Source organism: Felis catus, chromosome A2, assembly GCF_018350175.1.
Source record: "Felis catus isolate Fca126 chromosome A2, F.catus_Fca126_mat1.0, whole genome shotgun sequence".
Lineage (NCBI taxonomy): Eukaryota > Metazoa > Chordata > Mammalia > Carnivora > Felidae > Felis > Felis catus.
The window spans coordinates 77,788,635-77,809,521 of NC_058369.1; the positions used below are offsets into that span (position 1 = coordinate 77,788,635).

Here is a 20,887-nt window from a genome sequence, read left to right on the forward strand (position 1 = left end):
CACTGATCTCATTGGGCTACTGGGAGAATTAAACAATGTACATGAAAACAGGTGCCTGGGTGGCTAAGTCAGTTAAGCGTCAGACTCCCGGTTTCAGCTCAGGTCATAACCTCATGGTTCATGGGATTGAGCCCCACATCAGGCTCTGTGCCAACAGTAGGGCGCCTGCTTGGGATTCTCTCTCTGCTCCCTCTCCTGGTTGAACACACATGCGCTCTCTCAAAAAATAAATAAACTTTAAGAAGAAAATACATGAAAACAAAATTCAAATCCCTATACCAATGTAAATTTTTGTCTCAGACTTTTCTCCGTCAAACTATTTGGGGGAAGCAAGGCCCCTGATACAGTAAAAGAATACCAGAAGACTCCATACTCAAAAATTCTCCCCCACATAAATTACACCAATTAGACATTCATTTTGATAAACAAGCTCCTCTTTCAAATATCTCCTGGTAGAGCTAACCCTATTGTTCATTCATGCTTTTGCATACTGCTCTGGTATTATAGGATTTGACATAGCTTGCCTTGTATTTTGACTTAACTCGGCAACTAGACCAGAGATTCTCAAAAGGGAAGAGTAAAATTCTCCAGCAGCTGTGCTTTGAAATGTCATGTCCAATGTTACAAATTTTTATCGGGTGGGGATGGGAAGGGTCTCATTGCCTTTGTTTTGTAACCTTTGGTAAATAAATATCCACAAAATCTTAGAAACAGGACAGGTGGAAAGGACCAGAAATAGCTAAATCTCCGTGAATGGACAAGAAGGAAATTAGGTTTTACAAATGCCAATCTACTATGTACAGAGCATTTGACATACTTCCTCTGACTTCATAAAAACCTCAAAACAGCTCTGTGAACAAAGTTATTCTTATGGATGAGGAAAACAGCACTCTGGTGACTGAATGTGACTACCTTCTTTTTGAAAAGAACTGAGAAAAGAGAGAAAAGGCACTGACCCAACAGAGATTAGACTCCTACTTTCAACTGCCTATTCTTCCCTGAATCTTTATCCTTTCCACCCGCAAGCAAGGATATCGCAGAATGCGTTTCTGTATGTCCTTCCCTAATCGGAAAAGACTTCCATACCAAGCTCAAATTCTAAGGTGGGCGGGGATGAAGAGAAGGTAATTGCAATTAACTTATATCTCTAAAGTGAAGAACTGAGGTATTTAAAATGGATTACAGTAGTTTCCCCCTATTCGAGGTTTCAATCTTGTGATTTCAGTTACCCAAGGTCAACCGACTCTGGAAACAAATAATCTTCCTTCTGACCTACAGTCAGAAGGTCAATAGCAGCCAAACTAAGTCACAATGCCTAGGTCATGCACCTCACATCATCTCACCACACAGGCATTTTATCAGCTCACATCATCACAAGAAGAGTGAGTACAGGACAATAAGGTATTTTGAGAAAGACCACATTCACACAACTTTTGTTACAGTGTATTGTTATATTTGTTCTCTTATTAGCTAGTATTAATACCTAATTTATAAGCCCTCATAAGAAAAAACAGCATGTATAGGGTTCAGTGCTATCCGTAGTTTCAGGCATCCACAGTGGGTCTCGGAATATACCCTCCCACAAGTACCAAGGGATAAGCTACTGTAGCTTAGTCTAGGACACCGAACAGACTACCCCAACATCCTTGTTAGCAAGCTAAAACAAAAGACAATAGCAAAAAAAAAAAAAAAAAACCAAAAAAAAAAAAAAAAACAAAACGGGAGGGGGAATGAAAGTACTAGGAATACATTACAAGTGTAGATCATTATCAATAGTTAAACAACAGAAAAGTATTTACAAATGTTAAAATTATTCTAATTCTTAAAAGGCAATTTTAATTCAAAACCACTGTTGGGAGTCATCCGTTACTGCTCGTTAGTGGGAAATAAATCTACGGCACTTCGTCGGGAATTGTTGGGAATTGACTCCCAACACTTCCTAGCAGACCCAACCCCCTACCACCCTCCTCCCGTCTTAGCCTAAGTGGCAGCCTGAGCTAAAGACTGGAGCACTGCCTTGTCGTCAGTGCTGCTTTTAAAAACGATTCTAGGTGAAAACTCCTGAGCAACGAACTCTTAGGGAGTGTAGAACGCACAGCTTGAGTGAAATCCCCTAGACAGAGTGCAGGGCTTAAGGAAGCTACAAAAACCGGGCCCCCCACTGTCGATTTCGCCAGGATTCTTTTTTGTTTTGTTTTAATCTGCCTGGGGCAGCAGCATAGGTTGGAAGGCGGAGACTGGAATCGCCTGCCAAGCCTGGGCTCTCGGTCACAGAGGCAGCGCCTCCCGGTTCACGCCAAGTCCATCCCCCACCTTCTTTCGCCATTCATGGCCTTCCCCTCCCCTCCCCCCATCATGTGACCGCAGCCTGGACTCCAGGCTTGTTTTTCCCCTCAGCTCAGCCGCACCGCGCAGGCGCCTCGGAGCCCATTCATTCGAAATGCGTAACAATGAGCCCCGGGGCCCAGCGGCTCCGCGAGCTTCCCAGCTCGGCCCGAGCCCCTCTCGGCCCCCAGTGGAGGCGGCGCCTCATTGGGGTCCCCCACCCCCGGCCGGCCACCCACTCGGGACCAACCTCCGACCCTCCGCCCACACTCGCGGAGTTGAAGTCAAACTTTCCTGGGCAGCCCCGGCGCCGCGTCGGCCCCTTCCCCCGCCCAGGCCCGCCCCATCTCCGCACCCGGACGGGCCACCCACCGCGCAACGCGGCCCAGAGCGCCGACCTCGCCGACTCCTCCCAGCCCCAGCCGCAGAGACCCCCCTCGGGCCGCGCCGCCGCGAAGCCCAGGTGAGCTCGCGGGAGGTGCCGGTCCGGTGGGTTCGCCGCGGGCAGTTACCGGACGGTTGATTGCTTCCACTGTGAGGGCAGCCCTTCGCACAAGAGGAGCGCGGACCAGAGCTCGCCTGGCCGCCCGGTCCCCTCGGGATCCTGCCCCTCCCTTCCCCACCCCCACCCCTTCCCGAACTGAAAGACAACAAACCAGCCGCGGAGTGAGGGCAGCCCCGGCGCGGGCCGCCCTGGACACGACAACACCACCAGCCGCTTGTATATCCCCTCTCCGACTGACGCCGGTCTCCCTGGCGCGCCTTAGTACTCCCGTCGCCTCTCTCATTCCTCCACCGAAACTTTCCTACTTACCAAACCCGTCGCCATTACCAAGTCTTTCAAGCTTCGTCTTCCCCCTCCCTCAACCCCCCGGGGGCTGAGCCTTCGCCCCGCTCTTTCGCCCTCTTATTGGTCCACGGAACTGCCATTCGATCACTCCCCTTTCCCATTGGGTGATACCGTGGTCCGTCTCGGGAGGCGGGCTTGTATTGACTTTTGTGTTGTCTTTACTGGAGAAGACGGCGTGTCAATCACTAGAGTGAGCGCTTCGGATTGGATTGCTGCCGAGACTTCGGGGACCTAAGCCAAACTTTGCCCCCGAAATGGATTGTGGGATTCGTAGTCTCAGCCTTGCTCTGTTCTTCTGGGAAACTGCAGGCGAGAGAAACTAGTTGGACTACGTATCCCAGAAGGGCGTGCACAGCGCTGTCTTGATAGTAAACAAGAGTCATAGGGACACGTGTATCAGCTCGTTTGTTTTGGTGTCTGGGACAAAAGGGAGGGGGCGGAGGAAGCGAGTGTTTTAAAGCTTTGGCCTCTACTCTTCCTCTGGGCCTCTCCTAGCACTCGGAGAGCCCCAGTCTCTCGCAGCACCCATTTCGGGCCATAAACAGGCAGAGTCGCTCGCTGCTCAAAGTTTGGCAGGAGGCCAAGGTATTGTTTTAGTGCGAGGGGAAGGAGATGACTGCACAGGCGGAAGCAGTGCAGCCTCGCGAGGGACCAAGCCACCCACAAATCACAGCCCCAGGCATTATGGGGATAATAAAGGTGGTATCGGGCTCCAGTGGGAAGAACTAGAATTTCTTTATCACGACCCTTTCCTGGCCACCCCCGGACAGCAACTTGAGAGGGTTTCTTTGCCAGCTCTGATCAGTTCACCCAAGATTTGTTGAATGCTGGCTGTATGCCAGGCACTGAAAGGCTTGGGGACTAAGAGAAAAGTTCAGGGTCTGGAGAATTTATAAAGCTGTAAGGGGATGGATGATTACTATTGACTTAGAAATTGAGGCAACCCAAAGCGGTATTTTCCATGTTGACCAGCTTGCTCGTTAAGGTAATAGAGGCGTAACGTGTGACCTAAACTGAATTTGTGAATCATCCAAGTTTCCCTGGTAAGTTTTTGTTAACCAGTGTTTTCCTCCAGACGACTTCCCATTGATGAAAGAAAAATGTCTTTCCACTTCGTTGCCACTAGGAGTTCCTCCTTAAGTTACTAATACTCTGACTCACCAGAGGAGGATAGCTTCCCTGGCTTTATAGTTAACTTCACTTTAAACATGGCTGGCCATCACAGTCCACGGAGTCTATAATTGTTTTTACCATTAACATTCAAAAGGCATTATTAAGGTTTTTTTTCTTTGAACTTTTAGTGTTTAATCATTTAAGCTATGCTTCAGGTTTTGTATCTTTAGATCACTGTATGCATGCTTAGAATTAAGAGGAAAACTGACATTAGTTAGAAATCTATAAAGTCAAACCACTGAAAAGAGCCCTTAACCGTAACTGATTATTCCTTTAAACACTACCCCCCCTACATTTCTTGAAGTGTTTTTTTTTTTTAATTTTTTAAGGTTTATTCTTGAGAGAAAGAAGAGGGGAGGGGGTGGGGCAGAGAGAGGGAGACACAGAGTCCAAAGCAGGCTCCAGACTCAAAGCTCTCAGCACAAAGCCCAATATGGGGCTCAAAGTCACAAACCACAAGATCATGACCTGATCTGAAGTCAGAAGTTTAACCAACTGAGCCACCCAGGCACCCTGCATTTCTCGAATTTTTAAATCTGCCTGAAAGCCACAATGAATAAAGAAATCCCAAATAAGTCTCATGGTGAAAAAAGTTTTACAGTTCTTTTAGGGTTTCCCTGTTGGAAGCCTTGAAATGAAATTATTTTAAAATAGTTCTGTCTACCCTATGATCAAAGATTTATGTTCTTGTATTCACAAATAGTAACTTTTTTTCCTAAAAATAATTGAGGGCCAGCAAAACACCTAAATTTTTCACTGAGAAGAAAGGACAGGGTTTGAACTTATTATCTTTCAGAGATAATAGAGGGATCCAAAAAAGAACTAGACTGTGACCCTGCCGTTTTCTTTTTTCTTCCTTTTTTCCTCCTTGCAGTGGAGGGTTGCTGTATCTCTGCAGTGTTTCATTTTTTGACAAAAAGAGAAATCGTAGAATTTACCTAATCGTTTAAAATTAAAATTTGAAGTATTTATGTCTTACTCCCACAAGGAAACTGAAAATCAGCTTTCCTTCCCCCAAAAACGAGCTTTGAAAAGCCTGAGCCACTCCTTACCCCTATTCGTTGCATAAACCATGAGGTCTGTTTTTAGCTGAACCTTACCTTATTTTAAAAGGTTTTCTATCCAATGGGGCACCCGGGTGGCTCAGTTGGTTAAGTGGCTCAGTTGGTTAAGACTGTTGATTTCAGCTCAGGTCATGATCTTGTGGTGAGACTGAGCCTAGCATTTTGCTCAGTGCTCAGAACTGAGCTTGCTTGGGATTCTCTCTGCCCCTCCCCTGCTCATGCTGTCTCTCTCTCAAAATAAATTAAATAAATAAATGGTTTTCTATCTGAAAGTTCTTACCAAAAGCTTTACTGGAGATGTTTTTATCGGTGAACACAGTGATGGGAAGAATAATTTCAACTTCAGATCAAGATTTTTTTACATTATTATAAATAATTACCTTTGAATAGTCCTGTAAAGTTTTTTTTTTCATTCACTCATTCAGAAATATTTAGTTCCTATTATTTGCTGACCACTTTGCCAATCGATGAGCCTACAAAGATAGGAAATATTTTCACATACTTTCATTTTTGTCTAAGTCACTGGGGACTAAAATTCTGACATTTCAGTCACAACTGATTAAACATCAGTTTAATGTCAGTTAAATGTCAGTTAAATGTCCAACTCTGGATCTCTCAGCTCAGGTCTTGATCTCAGGGTCATGAGTTCAAGCCCAGTGTTGGGCTCTCCACTGAGCATGAAGCCTACTTAAAAAAAAAATGTCTACACCTTTAAGGTGAATAATTAGTTCTGTCTTTTGACTTTCCTGGGAAGCTAAATGACCACAGTAGTACCTCATATATATTTAACAGGAACATCATCATTAATTCTTGGTGACTAATAAAACCAACCAACTCATAACCCAGAACAAAGATCAAAGTAAAAAAAAACTAGTAAGATCTTGAAAATATATGTAAATTCTACTCTTTCACTAAAACAGATACAATTAAAGAACACATAATAAACTATGCCAAGAAGTTGTCATTTAAAATCAAAATGTCTTTCCAGCAGTTTGTAAAATACTTGTTTTCATAAAAAAAAAAAACATGAAGTGCTGATTTGTTAAGAAGATTTATCTTTTTTTTTTACTACCTTTAACCATAACTTTACTACCTAAAGTAGTATTGTAAGGTAGTAGTACTACTTTACTACCTAATTTAAGAATTTAACAACGTATTTGCCTCAATTCCACTACATTTGGCACACCAATGACTACTTTGCTGGACTAAGAAAGATTAAGTTCAAGTACAGGGCATTGTTTACATATTGAGAATATCGCTGTTCAAATTGTTAAAAAGGAAATGAACATTTAGAAGGGTCAAAACACTTACATGAATCGACAGTTGAGCAAAATCACCTCCCACCAAGGCTATTTTATAATCAAGTGTTGACTATCTCATGCATTTTATTGAATACTGTCCTGAAAGTGAGAAATAGAATGGCTGTTACTGTATGGTTTGTGGACCCTCATAACCAGATGTGGGTGACTGGGAGCTGTGGCTGGCTGCCCTACCCAGGGTCATGAGAGAGGATCTCCCTGCACACTGCTAGCCTGCGGAGAGATCAGAATTCAAAGTACAGTTTCTACTGAGTGCACATTGCTTTTGCACCATCATATAGTCAAAAAATTGTGAGTCAAACCACATGGGACCATCTGTACTAAAACTAGGAAGTGGAACACATGTATAATCTAAAATAGTGCCCCAAATTTTCAGATAGTTTCTCTCTTGGTAGATTATTTAAACTCTTAGAAATAGCCTTCCATATCCACTATACACTAAAACAAATTAATTTTAGGGGTGCCTGGGTAGCTCAGTTGGTTGAGCATCTAACTCTTGATTTCGGCTCATGTCATGATCCCAGGGTCATGGGATCAAGTTCCACGTTGGGCTCTATGCTGAGCGTGGAGCCTGCTTAAGATTCTTTCCTCCTCCCCCAATGTGTAAGCTTTCTTTCTCTCAAAAAAAAAGTAATAATTTTATAATTCCAAGTACTCAGGTACACTCAAATTGTAAGGAAATGCCTGGGAGCCTATGAGTGCCATCTTAGAAAGTAGTAGTATGTCTGTTGTGCTTGTAATTCTTGATTCAACTATGATTTTAAATTATACTCAGATGACCATAAAGCAAGACCTTTCTTCAGTGTAAGTGAGTGTCTTAACACTATCGCCTTCAGGAGGAAGAACTAAGGAGAAAAGAACTAAAGAATGATTGTTGGCTGGGACTGGGGCGGGGCGGGGGGGGGGGGGGAGGTTGGTTGGGAGGAGACAACATGGCTCAGTCGGTAGAGCATGCGATTCTTGATCTCAGCGTTGTGGGTTTAAGCCCCAGGTTGGGTGTAGAGATTACCTAAAATCTTCCTAAAAAAATGATTGTTGGGTTTCTAGGCTGGATAGGACTTGTGGGTGAGTATTGATGGTATGTCAGTGCTATTGCTGAGGTGGGGAATGTTGGAAAGAATGGACTTGGGAACTGGGAGGAGAAAAGAATGGATTCAACTTTAGATAATGAGCTGCCGTACAGGCAAGAAATTTAGGTAAAACTGCTGAACCTGTGTGGGGTTTAGGAGATCTAAGTCAAGAAAAATAAACTTGAGTGTCTTCAGGACACAGGAGACTACCCTTTGTGGCCTCAGTTGCCCTCAGTTCTTGTTAAGTTGTCCAATTTGGTTTTAATGAGAATGTGAACATTTAGAGAAGGCAACAATTTCAACTTAATCCTACTTTCTATTTATAAAATTTAGAAGCAGAAATATGAAGGTGTTCGTCTTTCAAATGACTTCTCATGTGTTTGAGATCATTCTTGTTATCTGAACTAACACAAAACTCCCATGTATTTTCTCCTCATGTCTGTTACCCTAGGCCCTCATCTATGTGTTTTCTTTTTGTTGCCAGTCGTAAGAACCTCGTTTTAGAGGCAAGCCTGATAAGAAGCGATTAAAACCACAAGTCTTATCACACCGTGCCACAGTTCATATTTTTGCTTCCATTGGTCACCCTCCAACATGTACATCACCTCCTCCTTCCCCCGCCACTATCTCATATGCATCTTGCTGTCTGAGCTCTCAATCAGTAGATGCCTGCTGAACCAGGGAATGAGAAGTTAGGAGGAAACAAGTAGCACAAATCTTAGTATAGCAGATTATGTGTTACACTGTATGCCCTGGGTGGTTTTGAACACTGACTGAACAAGCTTCCGTGTGCTGTGTCCTTGCCCTACACATGCATCGTTATTATAAGAGGGCAGGTCTCATCTGCTTACAAGATAAGTGCAATTCCCACTCATTCCGTCTCCCTCCATGCCAGTCACACGTAGGCATACAAAATTTGTCTTATCTACTTCCGTTCCTTCAAGTTACGTAGCCTATCACAACATACTGTAGTAATAAACATGTGGAAGCTATTTAAGTTCAGCTAATTTAAGGAGCAATTACAAGAAAAAGAGTTGCCAAAGAGGTCTCTGTAGTGAGCATCTCTCCTAAAATAATTGCTTGGCTTTAAAACATGACATTTGTATACATTTCAAGAATAGAGGCATCTGGAAAGGAGAGGCCTAACAGAGGCTGTGGCGTTCTGGGGAGACATGTTTCTCCTCTCGCTCCTCAGCGGGATCTAGGTGGGTTTCCAATTAGGACAAAGACGGAAAACCAGCAATCAGAAGCAACTTTATCCAAGATTTTTGACCATAGTTACTGCTCATAAATTCAGGGTTCTACTTGAACTTTTTTTTTTTTTTTTTTTTTTGGATGTTGAACAGAAAACACTTAAAGAGTTTCACTTCTAGGTTATTGCTTTTGTCATCTGAGTCCATTTCCAGCTCACACTTTAAACTTTTGCTGGCCTCTGGAAAAAAAAACTCATCTTCCGTTTTTGCAGTTAAGAGTAAAATTTCATTTACTTACTATAACAACTCAGTTCTAATTGATACTAACACATTTCACGTATATACATTTTGCAGTATGTCTTGCGGGGTTTGGGGAGGGGGTTGTGATGGCAATGCTCAGGTTGTGGTTAAACCACAATGTAGAGAAGCCACCTACCTAGTAAGTGTCCTTTTTTGGATACTTTTTGATGGTGCAGACAGTTCCTTCCACAGCATACATCATGTTTTCCTAAATGTAAATGTTACATGCATCTTCAAGATTTCCTAGAAATTTTAGGCTTTATATATTTACAGCATAAAAAAAGAACAGAAAAACCCAGATCTGTTGGTCAAATAAAGTTTTCCTCTCAAGCATCGTACTACACCTGTGCTGCAAATTTGATGCAAATTTCTCCATAGGTTCAATATAGGAAAGTAGGAGACCAAGAATTGCACAGGAAACCAAGAGATGTCAGCTGTCTGGGAGTTCCGCTATGGACTCACCAGGTAACTGATTTGGGCAAAGTCACTGATTCTCCTCACTTACACAGACTGAATTGATCTAAGCTCCCATAGTTATTGTTGGGCACACAAGATTTCTGCAAATACCTGGTATACTTTACTGTTTATGCTTCCATAACTCGTTATACTTTTAAGGTTTTTTTTTTTTTTTTTAAAGTACCTGTTAAGACTAACAACCATAGAGTTTCAGTTGCCCAACCAGTTTTCCTGCCTTTAAAAACATCCTGGAAGAGGTAAGGTGGTCTCCTATTCCAATCTGTTTGGGTCAAAATTCTTTCTGATATTCAACATCAGGCTGTATGCACTTCATACTCTCTTAATTTCAGAAGCCAGCATTCTTGATTATTCTATTTCTCCCTTATGTGTTAAGAATTCCATTTCTCCCTTAGGTACTAACATTTTATTTAGATTTCAGAATTCCTTCTTCAGTCATTTAACAAAGCCATGGCTTATCCAGATGTATTACTTACCCCTCTGGGATTACACATGATTAACTTTAAGTGCCAAAGGTCATCTAGTCCTTGTTATAAGTATAACATTTCTTGGGGTGCCCAGGTGGCTCAGCCGGTTAAGTGTCCGACGTGGGTGGACTCAGGTCATGATCTCACAGCTGGTGAGTTCGAGCCCCGAGTATGGCTCTGTGCTGACAGCTCAGAGCCTGGAGCCTGCTTCGGATTGTGTGTCTCCCTCATGCTCTGTCTCTCTCTGTCTCTCTCTCTCAAAAATAAACATTAAAAAAAATTAAAAGAAAATATAACATTTCTTGAGAAAATTAGGAAAACTAGATCAGTATCTTCAAGATGCTTTAGAAAGGACTCAGCACTTAATCTTACATATTTCAATAAAGTCCAGAGTCCTTCACTTCGTGTCCTATGGCTCCCCTGCACATTTCTACACACCTTAAATGGTCCACTCCTTTCTAACAGTAAGCCAAATACATTCACCCAACGTGTATCACAGGTAGCGTTTGCGAAAATATATGCACTAAGCCCTAGTTCATCATGACATGCAGAAAACACACACTATAAAACAAACAGGGAGAAGCACTTGTGTTAACAGAATGTTCTTCCAGAGTATTTCTTAGCTGCACATGTTGGATCCTTGAATGAAACTTCAACAGAGAATTTCCAAGTAGTAAAATATCTTGGCTGGTGACTGAATAATGACATCCACATCCACAAGTGAAACTTAAGGTATTTTAGACACTTTGACATATAAATTCTCTATTAGCCAGGTTTATTTCGTTAACCAAAATGGCCCAATGTGTCTGCAGCAGACCATAATTGTTTATATGTTTATATCGCATATGACTGATAGTTAAAATTTGTGAAAAACCTGTTGCTATAAAGAGCCATGTTTCCTGGTTGCATTACGCCCGGGCGGGGGGAGGGGGGGGGGCGTTTTCCCATTGGCCACATCTCAGTCAGGCTTTCACATAGTGCAGTATGCACGACAGAAGTACCAGTAAAGAAATTAGCGAAAAACAAACAAAACAAAAAAAAGACTTCATTAAAAACATTTTATTATAAAAGTGTGCTTTATTATAAGGTAAATTTAAATATAACCAACAATACTGAAAATAATGTAACTGGCATTTACAGCCTTGGTCAGAATTCTCTATTAAACAGGCATTTGTTTGCTATTCCATGAACAGTTAACAATCAGCTTATGCAACAAGGTATCTTGAAAAAGTGGATAAAGAATACAGAATGATGAACCAGGAATTTGGGCGGGTTCTTTGTGGTTTTTTTTTTCTTGTCTAACAGACATGACTTTTAAAATAAAATATGAAGTAGAAAAGAAGTCATCTTCATGTAGTAAGCTCTTTTCCTACATGAAGGTTTGCAAAATCATTAAACAGTGTTCTAAAATGGGGTTGAAGTTATACTTTACATATTGTTTACATATACATGACCCGATGAACCTATTTTAGCCATATTTTCATTATACTCAGACCATAAACATTCTCTAATAACACCACACTATAACAGCCACAGAATATTTTTACCCAGGTGTATGTTTTTTTAAAACCTGTTTCCCCAAAATGAAATTGCTCATTTAAAAGTGAACAACTGGTTAGACTTAACCTCTCCAAACACTGTGGTCACGTGGGCCTAGAAATAACGTTAAGAATAATACTGCTTTGGTTGAGTGGAATTTAATTCATCTTATATAGCAGAATAATAAGCATATCAATTATCAATGAAAATTTATACAACTGAGTTCATCCTGCACATTTGAGTCTATGTTAATGCAAATGGCAAGGTCTAATGGTACATCTGGACTGGGCAGAAATTCCTTTTATCTTTATGTATGGTTTATAAAAATTTATTTCTACCACCATAAAGGAAACCCAAGGGAACAGATGTCTGCAGAGGACTGTGTTATGTATGCCTAGTGAAGAACGGAGAAATATCCTGTGGGCGTGTAGATAAGGACTCCAAAATATTTTTGGTATAGGACAGTTTTTTCCCCCCCTTAGCATATGTAGTATCTTCAGCTTCTATAAGACAAGTTTAAATAGCATTAAAAAAAACTGTGACATTAAATGTCGAACTCAAATTTTTTAAGAGTACAGAGAACTATACAATGAAAAAAGGAAGTAGATATATGTTTTATGAGGAAACTGTGTTAATGATCTCTCCTCTAAAAAAGACTCTTCCCTATTATCATAATGACTACATTGCCCGTCCTTAAAACCACTGGAACATGTAGGTTACTGACGTTAGGCCAAAGAAGTCAAAACATACTTTATTGCAAAAATATAAAAGGTTTTAAAATTGCATATGATGTTTTATGCCATAGTCCAAGGCCAGCACATAACTTATCAAGCCAGAAAAACTTGAAAACAAAAATGATTAAAATTGTACTGACTATATATATAGCGAGTTGTAAAAAGAATGTGATGCCATGCTGTAGAGCATGGTTCACTGCCAAGTTCCCTTTTACATGGGCAGAGTCACTAACACAGCAATCCGAGGGAGTCCACATGAACACATGTTGCCCATGGTAACACCCTTCAATTATCTTCTTGCACACAGATACTTTCAATATATTACAATCATTTGAATAAACCTCTCACTGAGATCATAATTTTGTGGAGTACAAAGTCATTTCATCAGTATGTCAATATTGTTTTGATCTATTCTTTAGAAAGTGATGTTAAAGCCTATAGAGTATTAAATCACTACTCCGCTTACTGATACGTTGTAAATGTAAAAAAAGGAAAAAAACCTGAAATCACAGAAAATGCTTGGCATCTACACAAACACATTCTCAGTGGACTAACCACTACTGTGTAATTTTGTCACTATAGGTCTTGTTCCATACTTTTGCTTCATGCAGTGGGTTCAACAATATCCATGTTAGTTCCAAACAGGGCAACTAATTGTTCTTCGTAAGTGGCAATGTTCCTTTTCATAATTTCCATGCAAGGTCCCAAAAGCCTTTCAAATGCTTGCACATCCATGGCTAAGAGAAGGAGAGGAGAGAAGAAAAAGAAATGTAACATTCTTTGCAAATCTGAAAAATTGCAAAGTCATTTAGGATACCCATTCTGCATGTGTCAGGAATGCAATGGTTATTTTTATTTTTTTTTAATGTTTTATTTTGAGAGAGAGAGGGAGAGGGAGAGAGAAAGAGGGAGGGAGAGAGATGCAGCATGAGCAGGGGAAGGGCAGAGGGAGGGAGACACAGAATCCAAAGCAGGCTCCAGGCTCTGAGCTGTCAGCAGGGCTTGAACCCATGAACTGTAAGATATGACCCAAGTCAAAGTCAGACTCTTAACCGACTTAGCCACCCAGGTGACGCTGCAATGGTATTTTTAGATAAATATCAAATATAAGAAAAGGGCACAAGGATAAAAATGTTCCACTTCAGAAAATAAACAGCCAGTGTTCCCTTGACAATGGGATTGTGCAATGCTAGGTTGCTGGGAGGCTCCTGGTCTCGGGTAAGAAAAAAACAAGGGACTATAATGGCAAAGCCTGGTAATTCTAAAAACCTGTTGTTGTTGTTTTTTAAAGTTTATTTTTGAGAGAGTGACTGAGAGCAAGGGGCAGAGAGAGAGGCAGACAGAGAATCCCAAAAGGTTCCATGCTGTCAGTGCAGAGCCCGATGTGGGGCTCACACTCACAAACTGTGAGATCTTGACCTGAGCCGAAATTAAGAGTCAGACACTTAACCGACTGAGCCACCCAGGGCCCCCCTAAAAAATAGTTCACCACCTCAGTAACATGAACTCTCCTCAAAGGTGGCAAGGCCTTTTTTTCCTCTACTGTTCTTCCTTCTTGGGGCTTACTTACGAAGCTATGCTGTAAAGACCTGATGTTACCTTGTGTAACGTTTACTCTCTTATACTATCGCCTAGCCAATTCAAAACAGCAGCCAGAATGCTCTTCTCCACTTGTAAGTATATGCTGTATGTTACTTTCCTGGTCTGTCTCATGCATTTTTAAAAACTCAATTTATAATATACTCGTAGAAACTATGATCACACTCTCTACTGTAGAATTGCAAATTTTTATTAAAACTTTTTTTTTTTTTTGCCTTTCAAATTTGCAAAGGTACAAGGGACATTGTTCACAAGAGCGGAGGGAGTGGACACTCTTGCACTGCCAGTAGCACGTACATCAGCACAGGTCAAGAGGGCTGGGAGTATACAGTGAACTCCGTAAAAAGAAAGGCTACTCCCGAGAACCATTTCTAAGGAAAAATCCTATACATGGAAAAGTAGTCTGTGCGCACAGACACAAAACCTGCTCCCCCCCACCGAAAAAATATGGAGCCCAAACCCCCAAAATCACCAGTGGAGACCAATTAACTCATAATGTGGATGTTTACCTAACAGAATGTTACAATTTGGTAAAATGAGAAATAAAATAAGAGCCTAAGGTACAGTAAATGAAAAACAGCGGTCTACAACACTTTAAAAACAGAAAACCCATGCAAATAAAAAAGATGAGGAATTATAAGAGGATGTGGAAATCACTGGGGGTTGGTAGTGGTGGTAAGGAATTTTCCTACCTTCTCTGTATTTCTCAAATTTTCCTTAATGTGAATAAATCTGTTATAGGAAAAAAATAATGGGATTTCACTCACTTCACTTCACCTTTACTCTTTCTCACTAATGTCTATACTCAGGAAAATTACCTGTCAGTTTCTCACTACCTTCTTTTTCATCCAGGTGTAACACTTGAGCCCTTTAAAAAGGGGCTCCTCTAGGAAGTTGATTCTGAAAGGACCCTCAGATCTTAAGAACACTAAAGCTGGGGTGCCTGGGTGGCTCAGTCGGTTAAGCATCTGACTTCGGCTGAGGTCATGAACTCGTGGTTTGTTAAGTTCGAGCCCTGCGTTGGGCTCTGTGCTGACAGCTCAGAGCCTGGACCCTGCTTCAGATCCTGTGTCTCCCTCTCTCTCTGCCCCTCCCCCAACTCACACTCTGTCTCTGTCTCTCTCTCTCAAAATAAACCTAAAAAAAAGAACACTGAAGCCAAGTTTATTCTACTGAACCGTGAATAAGAACACAGAGTGGCTAATTACTGTTGAATCAATTTTTCTTAAAATGTCATCTACATGGACTCCTCCCGAATTCCATTTTTCACCATTAAAGTAAGCGCTTTCTCATATATGGATCTCAGATACAGACAGACGTCTTCCATTTGAGGACAGCCTCTCTGCTGCTAGGAGATAAGAAGTTGAACGATAGAGAAGATTTTGCTGCATTCTGACAAACCTGAAACCATGGTTTCCTGGGACCAGGAAGAGGAAGTACTCCCAAAGAGCTTCCAGCTTTGCCCAGAGACCTTAATGTATGCTATAAAAATACTATTCTGGCTTTTTTTTTTCAGGAACACAAACTTTATTTGAAAAACTAGACATAAAACTCCATACTCAGAATTCTTTACTAAAACAAGATGCCATTTCACGCCTATATGAAAGAAGAAAACAGGAGAAAATAGGTATGTGAAAAATTTTAAAGAAAAAACTAAGGGCGGGGTGCCTGGGTGGCTCAGTCAGTTAAGCATCTGACTCGTGACTTCGGCTCAGGTCATGATCTGTTTGTGAGATCGAGCCCCCCAACAGGCTCTGAGTTGACAGTGTGAAACCTGCTTGGGATTCTCTCTCCCCCCTCTCTCTCCCCCATTTCCCCCACCCCGTGGGTGCATGCTCTCTCTCTCAAAATTAAACCATTTTTTTAAAAAGAATATTTTAGGGGTGCCTGAGTGGCTCAGCACCAAACTTCAGCTCAGGTCATGATCTTACGGTTCATGGGTTTGAGGCCCCTGGAGCCTGGTTCGGATTCTGTGTCTCCCTCTCTCTCTATCCCTCCCCCACACTCTCTCTCTCTCTCTCAAAAATAAACATCAAAAAAAATTTTTTTAATATTTTAATTAAAAAAAAAACCAAGGGCCTCCCACAAATCGATTTCATAATGCAATGAGTCCTTACCTTGTTCTCTCTAGTGGGGACTGTGAAACGTGTGAACCCAGTAAGACCATCAGTACAGCAACACGAATACATAAAAGGCAGACCGAACAGCTTCCACCCGGAGGAGCACGTACAGTGCTGTGACTCCTACCTAAACATTTGACGGTCCCGATGGCGTGTGCCGAAGCTGCTCGGGGTTTGTTAGTGACCAGAGCAAGTTCTCCAAAGTACTGTCCCCGGGAACACCGAGCAATTTCTACTGCGCCATTCTCTTCCACCTCGGATTTGCCCTGACAAGGGAAGTAAGAGCATGCGCTTTGACTCAGCTTATGAAAACCGAGCTAACCTTAGTCTAAAGCATCAGAAAGGAAACCTATGGTGTTCCTTGCTCCCCATGGGTGTTTGGGACTTGCCAACACTTACCTTCCTTTTCATAGTGATTTTCACTTCACCAGATTCTACAATGAAAAAAGAATCTGCCAGATCTCCCTGTAAGAAGGAAACAAGCACCGAGGGTGAAAATGCAAATTCGGGTGACTACAATCCCCTTGCCTCTCAAGCCCCGAAAAGTGAAGATGATTGTGCCGGACAAGTGAAGCTCCATAGGAACAGACTCTGTCTAAATTGAAAGGCTGTGCTCGACGATCACAAGTAATGAGCTCATTTGTAAAATTAACAAACTTCCTACCACAGCCTTTCTTGCTAAAACTAGCCAAAAAACAAAACAAAACAAAAAAACCATGGCAAATACTGAAGAATTTGGCCCCAACTCCAGCCTGGATGACCACGTCCACAGTCAGAAATGGCAGCGCTGGGGGAGCCTGGGTGGCTCAGTCACTTAAGCGTGCGCCCGACTTGGTTCTGGCTCAGATCATAACCTCACAGTTTGTGGGATCGAGTCTCCTGTGAGGCTCTGTGCTGACCATGTGGATCCTGCTTGGGATTCTCTCCCTCCCTCTATGCCCCTCCCCCACCCTCTCAAAATAAATAAATAAACCTAAAAAAAAAAGAGAGAGAGAGAAAGAAATGGCAGCACCGTTTCCTAGTAGCACCTCCCACTCTGCCGGCCGCTCCTACCGCTCCTGGAGAAGCGCTCAGATGCACACCCTGCATCACCCTCTGGTAACAAGCAATTAGCACCAGTGGCCCAAAGGGGAGAAACTCTCAAAGAGGAGAAAGCAACCAGGCTCATCAGGACGCTCATCAGGAATCCACGTGGGCTCATCAGGGCCCAGGCTCATCAGGAATCCACGTGGGCCCTGTCGTCTTTAGCCACATTCCACACCACCTCAGGGGGGGCCTAAAAAAGGCTTCTGAAAGTGTTGCCATTTCTAACTACACACCTGCTTTTTCCTGCTTTTGGTTTTTGAGTGAACTCGGTGTTGATTTCTGATGATGCCTTCCTATTTAAATAGTGTAATACAGAAAATAACAGATCCTGACTTTTCTGAGCCTCTCAAAGTGATTCTAGAGAAACTTTGGTTTTTCAAAACTCCTTAGTATATAAAATGTAAGAAATACAGTATCAGCTTACACATTTTTGTCTAGGTTTATGTAATATAGACATGAATGTTTTATAAACACTTAAAAGACAACAAATATCTACAAAGATCTTTAGTAAACTCTAAGTATAATATATAATCTCTCATCAGAGCTTCATGTTAAATTTTCAAGTATTTTAAATAAAAATAGGTCTATAGACTACTGTGTTACTTTTTTTTAACATTTTATTTTTAACTAATCTCTACACTCAGTATGGGACTCGAACTCACAACCCCCAAGATCAAGAATCGCACACTCTACTGACTGAGCCAGCCAGGCATTTTTTAAAAAAAATTTTTTTAACATTTATTCATTTTTTGAGAGACAGAGTGTGAGCGAGGGAGGGGCAGAGAGAGAGGGAGACACAGCAGCCTCCAAAGCAGGATCCAGGCCCCAAGCCGTCAGCACAGAACCCAACGCAGGGCTCGAACCTACAAACTGTGAGATCATGACCTGAGCCGAAGTCAGACGCTCAACTGATGGAGCCACCCAGGTACCCATAGGCATTTTTTTAAAAAAACGTGCTCTAGGGGCACCTGGGTGGTTCTGTTGGTTGAGCCTCCAACTCTTGATTTCGGCTCAGTTCATGATCTCAGGGGTGGGATCGAGCCCCACATTGGGCCTGCTTGGGATTCATTCTCTCTCTCTCTCTCTCTCTCTCTCTCTCTCTCTCTCTCTCTCTCTCTCTCTCCCCCTCTGAGCCACTCCCCAACTTGTGCGCACTCTCTCTAAAATAAAAAAAGAAAAAAGAAAAGAAAGAAAAGAAAAGAAAAAAGAAAAGAAAAGAAAAGAAGAAAAAACTGTGCTCAAAATGATGTAAAAGTGGTGAAACAGGGTCTATGGATCATACCACTGTCAGTTCCTTAGGTGTGACATTGAACTGCAGTGATGCAAGACGCACCGTCAGAAAGTGGGGCAGAAGGGCATGAGACCTCTCTGACTTTTGCAACTTACCACAAATCTGTAATTATTACAAAATAAAAGGCTAAAAAAGTCATTTCAAAAGTGCTCTGTACTTTGTTATTTTTCAACTTCTGTAGAACCTTAGCCTTGTTCTCTAATTTGACTCCACTTCTCTCCAATCCCTGACTAATCTGTGTATACATGCATATGTGTGATAGGAGAGAGCGATTTACTTATTTTCCTTCTAAAAAATTATTCTTTCCTCAAGTCTCACAGACCTTGAATCTTGTTTCACATATATCAAGAGACAGTATTCTTTATCTTTTATTTTTTTAAAGTAGACTCTGTGCCCAACGTGGGGCCCAAATTCACGACCCTGAGATCAAGGGTCCCATGCTCTACTGACTGAGCCAGCCAGGCACCCCAGAAGAGACAATATTTTAGATAAAGATTATAATATGGTATCAATATCTGGATACAAATATTACAGAATCTTTTAAAATCTGTTTAAATCATTCACTCAATACTTCAAAACTATAACTAGGAAATACAAGTTAATACAAGATCTGTAGCTGTGTCTGTGAACTTCAACTGTTTTCATAAATCCTACTTCTCCGCAGCTGTATTGTAACCAAGGTTACAACTGGGATCTTAGAAAAGCTTTAGGGGTTAAACAGCACGTTGGCCCCCATTTAGTGCCTGGAAACCTAAAAAGTACAGGGTGCAGTGTGTTCCCTTCTTGATTAATTTTATCAGGGAGGAGCCCCAGGAGGTCTCATCATGAACTCATCGTGCAAAACTCTGCAATAACTCCCAGTGCACCTACTGGGTCCTTACTATCTCGAGGAATACCCACCTGTTTTTTCTGATCATTAACATCTTATTGTTTAGGTATATTTGAATTTCATGTCACGTACAAATAATAAAATTATCCAGAAATCCATGTGATGATTTAATACATGTTCATCGGGACTTAATTATATAAATAAAAATATTCAGATAGCTTAATGGCTATAAATTAAACCACTTTTAACAGGTCATTTGGTGGAACTAATAATCATTTAATCCATCACTGCATACTAATTATAGACACATATGAAAAATTGGTCAAGATCTGCCACATGTTAAGAACCTTTCGGAATATAACCCTAAGGTGAATTACCTAAAAAGGACTATACCTGAGCAATGATTTGTTCTCCATCGTTGTATACTTTGGTGCCTATGACATCTACCACTTTCAGGCGTTCAGAAACCTTCAAAAAAAAAAAAGATATCACACAGATGATCTGGGTAATCCTATTTCAGAAGTTAAAAACTGGTAGCCTTTAAGCCAAATAAACCCAGCAGTGTGTGTGTGTGTGTGTGTGTGTGTGTGTGTGTGTGTGTGTGTGTTAGATTAATGAACTGCCAGCATTTTAAAATAGATTTCTCATAAAAATCTTAATTTTCAGCTTCTCTTGAAAAATCAGGAAGGAGACTCACAACACCCGGCCCACATTTGCACATGGCACCAGCTACAAGCTGTAGGAGACTAGCTGCTGATCTTTAGCTGGAGCACTTGTCATCCAGCTTGACCCAAATCCCATCCTGGCTTCGTTTTCTCCTTTATGTTACTTGCCCAAATCTGAAGGCATCTGGATTTCCAGCCCCTGATCTCCTTTCATTTAAAAGAGATGCTGCTACATATTAACAGCTGCCTCATATGCATTCTGTCATGCGGCCAGAACCTCTACCAGGCATGTATTGACAACCCAGCCGAAGGAGATTTCAGTACAAGAGTCAGTATGAATCCCAAGGCTTCTGGCCAAGGTGCAGTAAGATGGGGAAGGCATGGGGGAGGAGGTCGAGGACGCACTAGGTTTGAGATATCTATTAGACACCTTAGGGCATAGGTTAAATATCGGCCATTTGAGGGAGGGACCTTGCCTAGTGATGTCAATTTCAGGAGGCATCAACATATAGGCAGTATTTACAGCCAGGGGATATGACAAGCTCACTAAGTGCGTAAGTGTAGCCGGAAAACAGAAGAGACCCTGGAATGCCAATGTGAAGAGGAAGGAGAAGAGGAGTAAACAGCAGAGTTGACTGGGAAGGAGAGGCCAGGGAGGACACACCGTTTTGACAAGCTGTCCCTGTAAAGGCACAACTAGTGCTACTGCCTACATTTATATATTATTTCCAGTCTGCTTTTATTTTTTTTAGTTTTTATTGAAATTCCAGTTAGTTAACATGTAGCGTA

At 41.7% G+C, this 20,887-nt stretch overlaps 3 protein-coding genes across 13 annotated transcripts in view; 1 reads left to right on the forward strand and 2 right to left on the reverse strand.

Moving 5' to 3' along the window:
- Positions 1-3,350, reverse strand: part of HBP1 (HMG-box transcription factor 1) — a 30,437-nt gene extending 27,087 nt beyond the window's left edge. Inside the window, exon 1 of one of the 2 annotated variants that reach the window (XM_011280326.4) lies at positions 3,140-3,350. In XM_011280326.4, the coding sequence (XP_011278628.1) occupies positions 3,140-3,154 (15 nt within the window). In that variant the 5' untranslated portion in view covers positions 3,155-3,350. Of the gene's footprint in view, positions 1-2,981 lie in introns of both variants that reach the window. The other variant, XM_023250251.2, reaches the window with a different exon arrangement.
- LOC111559479 (serine/threonine-protein kinase LMTK3-like) lies at positions 703-20,597 on the forward strand. Of its 9 annotated transcripts, none has more exons than XM_023250254.2 (4): positions 703-2,788; positions 9,673-9,759; positions 14,340-15,734; positions 20,100-20,597. In XM_023250254.2, the coding sequence occupies exons 1-3, from the start codon at positions 2,441-2,443 to the stop codon at positions 14,439-14,441; spliced, it is 537 nt and encodes a 178-aa protein (XP_023106022.2). In that variant the 5' UTR covers positions 703-2,440; the 3' UTR covers positions 14,442-15,734; positions 20,100-20,597. The 9 variants fall into 9 exon arrangements, 6 of the variants coding, with proteins under 6 accessions (XP_023106022.2, XP_044908197.1, XP_044908196.1 ...); XR_006594120.1 differs by lacking the exon at positions 20,100-20,597 and adding an exon at positions 16,239-16,374 and having other exon boundaries at positions 703-1,401; XM_045052262.1 differs by lacking the exon at positions 9,673-9,759 and having other exon boundaries at positions 15,624-15,734.
- The window catches only part of PRKAR2B (protein kinase cAMP-dependent type II regulatory subunit beta), a 104,068-nt gene continuing 94,460 nt past the window's right edge, over positions 11,280-20,887 (reverse strand). The window contains exons 8-11 of one of the 2 annotated variants that reach the window (XM_045052259.1): positions 19,827-19,901; positions 16,627-16,692; positions 16,225-16,493; positions 11,280-13,245 (exon numbers count right to left, since the gene is read on the reverse strand). In XM_045052259.1, the coding sequence (XP_044908194.1) occupies positions 13,224-13,245; positions 16,225-16,493; positions 16,627-16,692; positions 19,827-19,901 (432 nt within the window). In that variant the 3' untranslated portion in view covers positions 11,280-13,223. The remainder of the gene's footprint in view (positions 13,246-16,224; positions 16,494-16,626; positions 16,693-19,826; positions 19,902-20,887) is intronic. The other variant, XM_023250252.2, reaches the window with a different exon arrangement.